We start from the raw sequence: 12,622 nt of genomic DNA on the forward strand, positions 1-12,622 counted from the left end.
CTATAATATCGAGCACTGGATATTTGGGAGATGGTCTAGCTAGGTACGTGATTTCATTTTTCAGCTTGTTCAGTCTTTACCATCTTACCTAAGAGATTCTTCTGATTTATTTACAGTCACTTCTAATTTAATTTGGAGTCAAAAATATCTCTGGGTCACATTAGATGTCACTTCATTATACACCATTATAGATAATACACTGAGTATTCAGGCAATACAACACGTTCTCAATAAATCTGATCTCTCTGTGGCACAAAATACTTTAATCACAGATGCTATCATTTTTCTATTACATCACAATTATTTTATTTTTGATACTTTTTATCTACAAACGGGATACTGCTATGGGCACTACTTTTGCACCTTCTTATGCAAACGTATTTATGGGATTCTGGGAAACTATTTTTATTTTGAAGACAACAATCCATATCGATCCAATATAATTTTTTATCGTAGCTATATAGACGATTTAATTTTGATTTGGCAGGGTGACATTACAAAATTAATGTCATTCATTGATTACTTGAATAATAATATGTATAATCTAAAACTCATGCATCGATTCCACAGACATAATATCAATTACTTTGATTTATGCCTGTACGTCGATATGAATTGCAATATACAAATTGATCTTTTTTGTAAACCTAATTCCCGTAAATCTTTCCTCAGGGCAAACAGTGCACACCCAAGATCTCTAATTAAGAGAATACCCAAAGGACAATTTTTGAGACTTCGTTGGATCTGTTCCAATGAGGAATCATTCCTTAAACAGTCTGATGATCTCAAAAATAGATTCCTGCTACAAGGGTATGATAAGGAAAGTATTGAAGTAGCTTATGAAGAAGCCTCTCTTATTGATCGAGCAGACCTTCTAAAAAGAGGTCAAAGGAATAAGAAAATTCAAAAGGATGACATCGCTCCTTTATTTATCTCTATGTTTAGTAAGCAGTCTCAACAGATTTGTACGATCATCCAAAAACATTGGTGTGTTAGGTCTGGATAACGATCTAAAGACCTATACCCAGAGTCCTCCTAAGTTTGTGTTCCGTAGAGCAAAAACACTTGGACATTTTTTATCTCCCAGTCTCTTACGTACAGATACCAAGATCAATAATCGATCTATCTTAAAATGTTTTAAAGCCTGTGGGAACTGTAATGTTTGTCGCTATGCAGCACCATCTGTTAAGAGTCACTATACTAAGGTGACATACAAAATTAAATCACTTATGACCTGTAGTTCTTCCTACATTGTATACATGCTAAAGTGTGGATGTGGCAGCAGGTATATAGGAAGAACTATATGGCCACTAAAGATTAGAATTCCAGAACATATACTGTAAGATCAATTAAGAACAAAGATGACAGATACCCAGTATCTAGACATTTCTCTACTTGTCACACCGGTAATCTGAGCACATTTAGCTTTAGTGTTCTTGAACAGATCAATTTACCAATTAAAGGTGGGAATAGAGAAAGTATATTAAACCGTAGAGAAATGTTCTGGATATACACCCCCTGGTTCTTTGTCCCATTTAGGGAGGAATATTGACTGGGAACTCAAGCATTTTCTTGTCTGATTCCTTTGGGCTCTATGTTACCATCATGTCAATGCTGCTCATTTCCACCTATATTAGTATTGTTGCTATTATAATTTCCACAGGCATTCCTGTGACTTAAATATTAGTCAGGTTACTTCACTCTAATGGTTTAGTTTCATAAATTCATAATGATAGATCTGTATATTTACTCATGTATAGTCACTCATGTATTCTTCTTACCAGAAGATGAGAGATTTTTGATCCTAGACGTTAGATTATTATTCAATTTTTTTTCGAATTAATAGTCTTATGATTCATTTAACATAAATTTGGATACTAAAAGAGTGATTTTGAGTGGAATATTGGTCATACAGATGATATAGCCTGCTGTTTAACTCGTGATTTATTTACTGTTTAAACCATGAATTCCTTTACATTATATCTATATGACCATAGGCTTATGTTTATTTGTGTCTAATTAGATACAAATTTGACTCCGTTTAGAACGGTTTATCATGGCACCATATATTGGTATCCCTGTGTTTGTGCAATAATATGATACATTATCAAATGTACTTTATACAGTATGTGTCATTTTTGATCCATCACCCATGGCCTAGTTACACCTCATATTTTCCATTGTGATATTTCATATTCGATATATACATTACATTACACTGTTACCTTAGAAGTAACTTCCCTGATGACACGTATGTATCATCTGCAAAGATCTTAAGTCAAGCTAATTAATGAATGAACACTCAGACATGCAACTAGGTAGAGTATAATAGCTACAAAGATATCTATAAACATATTTTTAGAAAAATACCTTTTTGTAATTATGAAGACACACAGAACTTGCCCAAGAAGGTTATGGTGTTGTAGTTTTATTTGCTATAGCCTCATTTGCATCAGCAAAGAGCATGGGGAGTGGTTATTTGTTTGTTGCAAAATAAGGATTTTTATGGTATAAGGATTTTGGCTCACACTCTATGGGGCTTACTGTATGTACTAAGCAATGCAAATGTCATCTTTGGTGTAAAATTGAGGCACAGAAATCTATCAAATATAATTGTATGTATGACCTTGTATAGTAACCTCATTACTCTCAACGTGCGCCTTAAGCATCAAATATAGCTTTAGCCAAATATTTTGTCACATAGAAATGGAATGTGCTTGGAGCACAGATATAAATGTTCAAAAAACAATTGTATCTGTGTGCCCCAAAAAGTAGAACATGCATCAAAATTGTCCACCAAGTTGAACCTGGCATAAACCCTAAAAAGTCTATGTTGCAGAGAAGGGGCAATGACACATGGGTTATACTGAGCAAGGGTTTTTATTCGGTGATACCAAGATGAAACACAGTAGTTGGAGGATCCTCTCCATTTGTTTCTGCTTGCTGCTTACCCAGCCTCTCGGATTGCTGGATTTGCCTTTCTGCTTGTTGTGCTTGCTACTGCAAAAGCTGCAGAAGAAAATTATCCATTTTTTTTGTATGTGTGGCCCCTTTGTGCAGGGCGCTCAGTATCCCACTCCACCACCATTTGTTGCAGAGAATGGCAACAACACAGGGGTAGTTTGAGCAAAGGTTTTTATTCGGTCTACCTAAGATGAAATACACACAAATAAAACCAGCTTTAAATCGGCATAAGGAAGAAATAAAAAAAATCAGTCCATAGGACGGCTGCGCCCTTTGTCCTATAAAGTCTCAGTAAATGGCTCCTGAGGACTGTTTGACAGAACAGACCCCAACTGTTTGTATCAAGTCTCTACAACCCTAAAGGACCAGGGAGATTTCACACCATTGATCCCCTAGATTTAGTGACAGTAGTTCAGGGGGTAAAACAGACCTTCTGTTAGCAATTTCCAGTTTAGACCAGACCTTCAGTAGCAGGGATGCAGGGCAGCTACCTTCCTGATCAGTGACAGCTCATAGTGAGCTAAACTGTCCTTTTTAAAGGGCTAACGATGCAGCTGTGGCCTTGCTAATTAACTCTGTTTTCTCTGTTTGCTTAGTGCTCTGCTGGAGTAAGCTACAAATATGTTTTCCACACATAGCTATCAGACAGGCTATCCACCCTGCTACAGTCGGTTGACACAGAATTAAATTGCCACAGCATTGATGTTTCTTCATTTCTGTAATAAACCAGTAATTCATGATATTCTGCTGGCGTAAGCTACAAAAGGAGTGCTACTGAGCATGGCAAATGTGTACAACAAAAGACAGGGGAGCCCAATGCTACATCCAATTGACAAAACATTTATGGTAATAAGAATAAAATTAAATACTTCAATAATAATATTTTCTTGGTTATTTAGTTAAACCCTTTGGCCAAAGCATCATAAGCCTGCATACCAACGTCAAGGTATAACCAAATTTGCAGGTCCTAACACTACATTGTGAACCTTTCCCTTTACCTCTGTATGAGGGGAAACAACCATAGTAGGTCCTGTCCATACAGCAATATGAGAAAACCTCCCAAGTTAAAAAGGTGGGGAGGGGTGAGCTCTGGGAGGAGGTGCCACCTACCTCCAAACAACTATTGCCAGTTAGAAATTGAATTAACACACACTTTCCCAAATGTAAATAAACGAATATACGTATTTCAATTAAATAATAGGATCCCTCTTTACATGCATTAGAAAGAAATTCAAGAAAGGCAACCTACCATTGTGCCCGATTTCCCTTATAAGGAATATCCTCGACGGAACGCTAACGTTACTTTTAGCTGTGCGGGACTTTCCCATCATGGTGTACTTTGTACAAGGTTAACTGAAATTTGTATATATGTTTGGTATTTCTGAACTCTGGTACTCACATCTACCTGATGCAGTATTACTATATTGTGCTCCATTTATTAACATCCTGTATTGTATATTGTATGCTATTCTTGCTATAACTAGAGTTTATAGATATTTGGCTTTACCTACATTTTTGTCAGCTGTTTATTGAGTGACGAATATACAGTTAGGTCGTTTTTCTATTAGACTTAACTGCAGGAGTGGACAATAATAAAAGAAACTTAGGAGCCAAAGTTTGTACAACTTTGACAGACTGACATGCGAACACACACACACAAACCTACAGACATACACACTGACAGACACATTCATACACACTGACAAAGAAAATCACACAAACAACAGGGACACTGACAGACAAACACATACTGACAGACAAACACATACTGACAGACAAACACATACACACAACTCCTCCCCTACTTCCAGCCACAAATTATGAGACTGGTGGTGAGCCACCACAGAGGGCTTCTTCCCCCCTCTCATGCCTCACTCCTGCTGCTATCCCGAGCTGTCCTCCTCTCCCGTGCCTCGACCACGCTGGCTCTGCAGCATTGTGCTCACTGACTTGGCTGTAACTGCCATCTTTGCGACAGGCAACAGTGCAACCTACAGTATATTGCTTAAAGCCAGCACTGTGTTGCTAAGCTGGCGGGAGTGAGGCATGGGAGCAGTGGATGCCAGTGGGAGCGGGCAGCAGTGGCAGGAGCAGAGGACACTGGTGGAAGCAGGGGACAGCGGCGAGAGCAGAGGACGCCGGTTGGAGCTGTGGACAGTGGCGTGAGTAAAGGATGGTGGTGGAAGCGGGGGACAGCGGCAGGGAGGGAGGACAGCAGGTGAGTGGGAATCAGGTGCCAGCAGTGGACATTTAGGCACCCGTGTGACCAGACGCTCGGGATTTTTCCATCCCTTCTTACCTGTATCTGTATATGACTCATATTCACACTGTTTGAGGTTAGCCAAGTTTTTTGATCTAGAAATTACCATCTCAATATATCCTTTTAGCGATACCTTTTTATACATTTTGTAATATGTATATTTTTGTAAAATATGTAATAAATGTACGTTTCTATACACACTGCAGATGTTTTTGAGTTCTGTCTGGTGATCCTCCACAGTAATTTCAGTACAGTCGCCTTGTATGTGACCCTATTCTTTGGGAGTGGTTCCCATATTCTTTCTTTTATATGCCTTTGTTAGCCATCAGTATAGCACCTCACATTTTTTCAGTATATTCTATTTAGTGTTGATTTGTTATTTATTTTTTAATCTAGTGGGTAGAAAGTATGTTTAGAATTCTTGTAGCGGTATTGTTGTATGTTTTGTGTATACTCTAACTACCTCTGGAATACCTTACTAGGTATCATCAGATTCTCCCCCAGCTTTCAGACATTAAAAAACTCCCTGATATAACTAACCTTTTTAAAGAAGCAGCTGGCATACCACTAACGTCCACCCCCTACACTCCCCCTTCCCCCAAACCCTATTGGAAACAGCTGTGTGGCTGAACCAAACTCCACGCTATCTAAAACCCCATAAAATCCATACCCTTAAACCTTAAAAGGACCAGCTGTGCAGCTGGACCATACTCCATCCTGATGCATGCTCCATCCCACAATGAGCAGCCACCTTATGTATGTATATACAGCTGAACCCCGTTATAACACAGTGCTCGGGGGCCACAGAATGAGACAGCATTATAACTGGGATCGCGTTATAACCGGGATCGTGAAATGGCCGTCATGATCAGTGAGGACTTACCTGGCATCTGCAGCTCTCTCCTCTCTGCAGCTCTCTCATGGATTCGATTCCTGCATGTGTATTATATCAAATGTATTCACTGTTGGGCTGTCGTTGGTCAGAGACGGGGCATGTGGCCCTCCTCTGCATTCGAAAGCGTACATAAGCGTGGACGCAGCCTGATGAAGCGAGGAGAGAGCTGGAGATGCCGGGTAAGTCAACAAAGCATTGACTGTTATTAAAAAAACAAAAAACCTTTGTTGATGTTTTTAAATCGGGAGCCAAACTGAGACCGCGTTATAAGTGGATCCGCGTTGTAGCGGATCGCGCTATAACAGGGTTGAGCTGTATATCTTTATTTTTATAGCGCCATTCATGTACGTAGCACTTCATAGTAGTAATACACATGATAATCAATGACATTTAGGGAAAGGAGTCCCTGCCCCGAAGAGCTTACAGTCTAATTGGTAAATAGGAAGAACGTTCAGAGACAGTAGGAGGGTTTTCTGGTAATTGCATCTGCAAGGGGTCACGGTTTATGTATGAGGTGTATAGTATTAGCCACAGAGCTACTCATATGCATCGTTAAGGAGCTGGGTTTTAAGATGGGTCTTAAAGGTGGATAGAGAGGGTGCTAGTCGGATATTGAGGGGAAGGGCATTCCAGAGGTGTAGTGCAGTCAGTGAGAAAAGTTTAAGGCGGGAGAGGGCTTTAGACACAAAAGGGGTAGAGAGAAGACATTTTTGAGCGGAACGCAAGAGTCGGGATGGTGTATAGCGAGAAATTTGGGCTGAGATGTAAGGAGGAGCGGAAGAGTGTAAAGCTTTAAAAGTTAGGAGGAGAATTGAGTGTGTGATATGGGATTTGATAGGAAGCCTGGAGAAAGATTTCTTTTGTTTCAATATTGTCCCTCATTCTCTCTAGAGTGTAAGCTTGGACCCACACTACCCTCTGTACTTGATTGCGCCTGTTTGTCCTTATTTGTATGTCATTCTGTTAATGTAATTTATATCACTCTGTACCACCATTGTACTGCTCTGCAGAATATGTTGGCACTTGTGTAAATAAACGATGATAATAACAATAATAGGTAAAAAAATTATATTTTCACAGTATGGCTATTACAAAAAATATTATACTAATAATTAAAATTTCCTAATACTAGTTGCAAATCAAAAATACACAATTCTTTTTTAATTTACATTGTATTAATCAGGTATTGAAAATTTCATAATGCATCAAAATGTATTTCAAACAATGAAGTATGCACCATATGCACAGTCACGACGACCTTAATACATATGACGCACAGTTTATGATGGTGGGTACTACTTTTTAACACTAAAATGGTAACACACAAAGTCAAATATGACCGTAGTACATACGCCTCTCTAGGAGATAAGATTGAGTCACTGGCATGCAGCATGTCATTGTTACAGTTGGGAAACTAGCAATTAGATAATGTAAGTACATAATGATTGCTCACACTATTACTGTCTAGCATTTAATGTGTTAAATAGTTCATCTATAGTAGCATAAAAGGACTATAAGGTCATTAGAGTCAAGTCAAAAGATATAACTTTTCAAAGGTTTGGAGTGCTTCAGACACTAATATAACGTACAGCAATATGCATAATTTATGTTTTATGTTTATTTATTTTATTTATTTATAAAATATTTTACTAGGAAGTAATACATTGAGAGTTACCTCTCGTTTTCAAGTATGTTGCATACCCGAGTATAATAAAAGGTATAATAATACACTTCACTGATGCTAAACATTTGCAACATGATATAATGTGCATCACTGATGGGTGCATCACAAAAACAGGCAGCTTAGCAAAAGAGTAATAAAGGGTCAAAGATGTAATGAATGTCCAGCCCAAAGTGCTTACAATATATATATATATACACACACACACACACACACACACACACACACACACACACACACACACACACACACACACACACACACACACACACACACACACACACACACACACACACACACACACACACACACACACACACTTCTGAGGCGCAGAGAGATTATTATTTTTTTACAAACTTGGATCTGCTACAGTAACAATGCTTTAAACAAATCGCTACACCTTCTCTAAAAAAATTCAATGTTTTATTTAGGCAATTAGTCTTGAGCTGTATTAGCCTGCATGTTTACAAAGGGACAGGAAAATGATTGCATTCATACACCCCCTAAAATCAAATGTTAGTAGGCAAACATAAAACATTATATTACCCCCTTATTGTAATGCTTTTTCAATGTCCTCCTCTCGCTAGGAAGCATTACATACTTGTATTAGTTAAAAAAAAACAACATATCTTCTTTGTACAATGCCATTGAGATGTGTGATGCATTTTTGCAGGCTCTGCTCTTTCTCAGCAACACAGATTCAAGTGTGCTACTGTGCATCTGAAATAGGTCTGAACACCCAGAGATGTTTTTGCTACCTCAACATCTTAAAATATTAAAATACAAAATATATATATTTTCTACATAAAATTGTGACTGTGTTTAAATTAATTGGTTAAAAAATACATCTGTGCTTTTTAAGTAAAGGGCAAAAAAAAAAACCTTTTAAAATACAGCATTCTCAAATACATCCTTTTCCCTGACGTTTGGCATGGTAAACATACCTTTTTGTAGTTTATTTGCATTTCCATCAATCCAAAAAAAGAGATTGGCAAAGTAACAGTCACATATCCAAGGGTTGCCCTCTAAGCGGATAGTTCGAAGAGATGGAAGCGCTTCCAGGGCAGGAACACTTAGACTTTGTAAATTATTGTCATTCAATTCCAATACTTGGAGTGATTCCAAGCTTTCAAAGGCAGCCTCGTGAACGTCAGAAAGGTTATTATTCCCAAGGCTCAATTTTATCAGCTTTCCTGCCGATTTAAAAACCCCAGCATCAAGCTGTGTCAAGTTGTTGTAGCTTAAATCTAAAAACACCAGTTTGGTGGAACTGCTGAAGGTGCCCTCTTCTAGAGAGGTCAGGGAGTTGTTCCTGAGGTCCAAATATACAAGATCTCCATAAAATAAAAACAAATCTGCTGGGATAGTCTGAATGTGGTTGTTGGCGGCAAGAAGTTTCCGTATATCCAATGGAAATGAGTTAGGAAGGCTTGGAAGTCCTTGGTCCCTGCAGTCTATAGTATGGTAGTCCATGCATATACAGACAGAAGGGCAAAGCAGCCCTAAAGGTAATAAAAGGAGACAACAAAAGAAAAACAATGGTGAAATATAGGCAAGAAAGCATGGCAACATTGTAAAGGATTTAAAGCAAGGAGCACTAAAGGAGAGACATTGTGCAGAGCTGAGCTGTGTGTGTATGTGGTAGTATCCAAGAGATCACATATCATCATAGATCAGATAGCAGCAGACTTGGGGGAGGGGAAAGCAATGGAGCTAACAGTGGGAATTTTCTGCACAAGGCAGAGAAAATCTATCTGCACTATTGTTAAGAATAGCAATTTAGTCTCAGCCTGTGTTCAAATGCTGATAGGTTCTACTTTTTCTTTACATTTGCTCTTCCCTTTACAAGAAAATGAATTATGTTTTCAAAAAACGGTGTGTCCTTTTCTTTTGTTATCACATAAGTCCAAAATACTTATATAACAGGCTGTGATTTTCTTAGAGTCAGGCACTGTAATATTACTGTACTAAACTAAACCGATGATTTTTTTAATACAAATTAAATGTATTATTGCACTGTTATAAAAATGCATATAATCACTAATGGTACAACTGTGTACTTGTGTACAGATTTAAAGCTTTCATTTGACTGAAATTGTAATTGTATTGTATTGTATGTCTTTATTTATATAGCGCCATTAATGTACATAACGCTTCACAGTAGTAATACATGTGGTAATCGAATAAATAACAGCTAATATAAATAACAGATCATGGGAATAAGTGCTTTAGACATAAACATAACATTAAGGAAGAGTAGTCCCTGCCCCGAGGAGCTTACAATCTAATTGGTAGGTAGGGAGAACGTACAGAGACAGTAGGAGGGAGTTCTGGTAAGTGCGTCTGCAGGGGGCCAAGCTTTATGTATCATGTGTTCAGAATGTTCACAGTGCTATTCGTATGCTTCTTTAAGCAAGTGTGTCTTAAGATGGGTCTTAAAGGTGGATAGAGAGGGTGCTAGTCGGGTACTGAGGGGAAGGGCATCAAATTGTGGCACTCACACGCCAGGTTGCAGTACTCTCAGCCCGAGTACCGACCGCGACTTCGCCAGTTGTAAGCCCCCACTCCGCAAGCGCAGTTAGCAGCTCCGATGTAAAGATTCCACCCCCCAAGCCTTATGCAGGTGAACCTCAAGAATGTAGGGGTTTCCTAAACAGTGTGAGGTGCAGTTTGAAATGGCCCCCCCCATCTCTACAATACTGGTCGCAAGAAGGTAGCCTACATTTATAACCTCCTCACTGGCAGCGCCCTGGCTTGGTCTTCCCCGGTTTGGAAGCAACGTTCTGACCTTGCCCAAGATTACCCGGCATTTAAAGCTGAGTTCCAACAAGTATTCGATTCCCCCGCTCGTCGGGAGATGGCATCTGTTTCTTTTCTCCAGATCACTCAGGGACGGCGAATTGTGACACAGTATGCTGTGGAATGCCGCACTCTAGCAGCTGAGACTAACTGGGGACAAGAGGCTCTCGTTTCCGTATTCTGGCAAGGCCTGGCAGATCCCATCAAGGATGAACTCTCTCGCCAATCCAGGCCGGATCAATTGGAGGTCCTCATTGATTTGGCCGTCCGAGTGGCTCAACGTATCCAGGTATGCCGCTCAGAGCGTCAGGGCACTCGCTTCCATAACTTTCAAGTTCCGTTCTCCAGTACTCCCAGCAGCACTCCTGCTCTCCCAAATGCTACCACACCTCTTTGTCCTGCACTGGAGTTGCCAGAGCCAATGCAATTGGGGTACAACGATCCGCACACCGATACGGCAGTTCCGCCACGCAGGGGATTGTGTTTCTACTGGGGATCCATGGAGCATCTGGTTCGGGAGTGTCCACTGCGTCTGGGAAATGGGAACACCCAGTGAGTACAGAGGGGCTCTCTCTGGGTGTAATGTCTCCACGTCCCCTTCATAAAGGTGAACTCCCTAAAAAACTTACATTTCCAGTCTCCCTTTCAGGTGATAAGTTCCAGACTTCTACCGCTGCTTTTATTGACTCAGGAGCTGGAGGAAACTTCGTGGACCTTGAATTCGCCAGGCTAAACCGCATACCGCTCGTGAGGAAGAAAGTTCCCATCGCACTCCTCGGTATCGATGGACGTCCCCTTACCCCAGCATACATCTCCTTAGAGACGGTCCCCTTGCTTCTGTCCACACATCTACACAAGGAGGTCTTAGTTCTCGATGCCATTCACGCTCCTGGGATACCCATCACCCTTTGTCTTCCTTGGCTACAGCTTAACAATCCTCTCATTGACTGGACTTCCTCTGCTCCCATCTACTGGAAGCCGAGGACAGGTGAGACTTATCAACTGCTGGCCAATACCTCTGTTCCTGAGGTTATTCTACCTTCTGTTTACCACCAATTCCGGGACGTTTTCAATAAGGTACAGTCAGATCTTTTGCCGCCACACAGGACATACGATTGTCCGATCAATCTGGTTCCAGGTTACTCCCTACCCAAGTCCAAGACCTACCCCTTGTCGTTACCAGAATCTCACGCTATGGATGAATATATCCAGGAGAATCTCAAGAAAGGCTTTATTCGTCCCTCCAATTCCCCAGCAGGGGCTGGGTTTTTCTTCGTCAAGAAAAAGGACGGGTCGTTGAGGCCTTGCATCGATTACAGGGGTTTGAACCACATAACTATTAAAAATCGTTACCCCTTCCCCTTATTACCGAACTGTTTGATAAATTACAGGGGGCCAAGATTTTTTCCAAGTTGGATCTACGTGGTGCCTATAACCTGGTGTGCATCAGGAAGGGGGATGAATGGAAGACGGCCTTCAACACGCGTAACGGACACTACGAGTATCTTGTACTGCCTTTCGGCTTATGTAATGCTCCCGATGTCTTCCAGGATTTCATCAACAACGTCTTTCATAAGGTACTCAATATTTTTGTAATAGTATACTTGGATGATATCCTGATTTTTTCCAAAGATCTCCAGGACCATATACGTCACACCTCCTACGTCCTTTCCCGTCTCCGTGAACACCATTTGTACGCCAAGCTGGAGAAATGCACCTTTCATCAGACCTCTACTCCGTTCCTGGGGTACATAATTTCCGATGAAGGTTTTATGATGGATTCCGGTAAACTTCAAGCAGTTACTGAGTGGCCAAGACCCAATTCTCTCAAGGCCATACAACGTTTTTTAGGGTTCGCTAATTACTATCGTAAGTTTATACGTAATTTTTCTACCATTGTGGCACCTCTCACTGCGCTCACCAAAAAAGGAGCTGATCCCTCTGCTTGGTCATCCGAGGCCCTCTCCGCCTTCGAGACACTCAAGGAAGCTTTTATTTCCGCACCTATTCTCTGTCATCCCAA

General features: G+C 40.3%; 1 protein-coding gene across 1 annotated transcript in view; it reads right to left on the reverse strand.

Annotated features, from left to right (window-relative positions):
- Positions 1-9,449, reverse strand: part of LRRC38 (leucine rich repeat containing 38) — a 49,772-nt gene extending 40,323 nt beyond the window's left edge. Inside the window, exon 1 of the mRNA XM_075605059.1 lies at positions 8,745-9,449. Within this exon, the coding sequence (XP_075461174.1) occupies positions 8,745-9,372 (628 nt within the window). The 5' untranslated portion in view covers positions 9,373-9,449. The remainder of the gene's footprint in view (positions 1-8,744) is intronic.
- Between the last annotated feature and the right edge of the window lie 3,173 nt (positions 9,450-12,622).

The sequence above is a fragment of the Ascaphus truei genome, chromosome 6, assembly GCF_040206685.1.
Source record: "Ascaphus truei isolate aAscTru1 chromosome 6, aAscTru1.hap1, whole genome shotgun sequence".
NCBI classification, from domain to species: domain Eukaryota; kingdom Metazoa; phylum Chordata; class Amphibia; order Anura; family Ascaphidae; genus Ascaphus; species Ascaphus truei.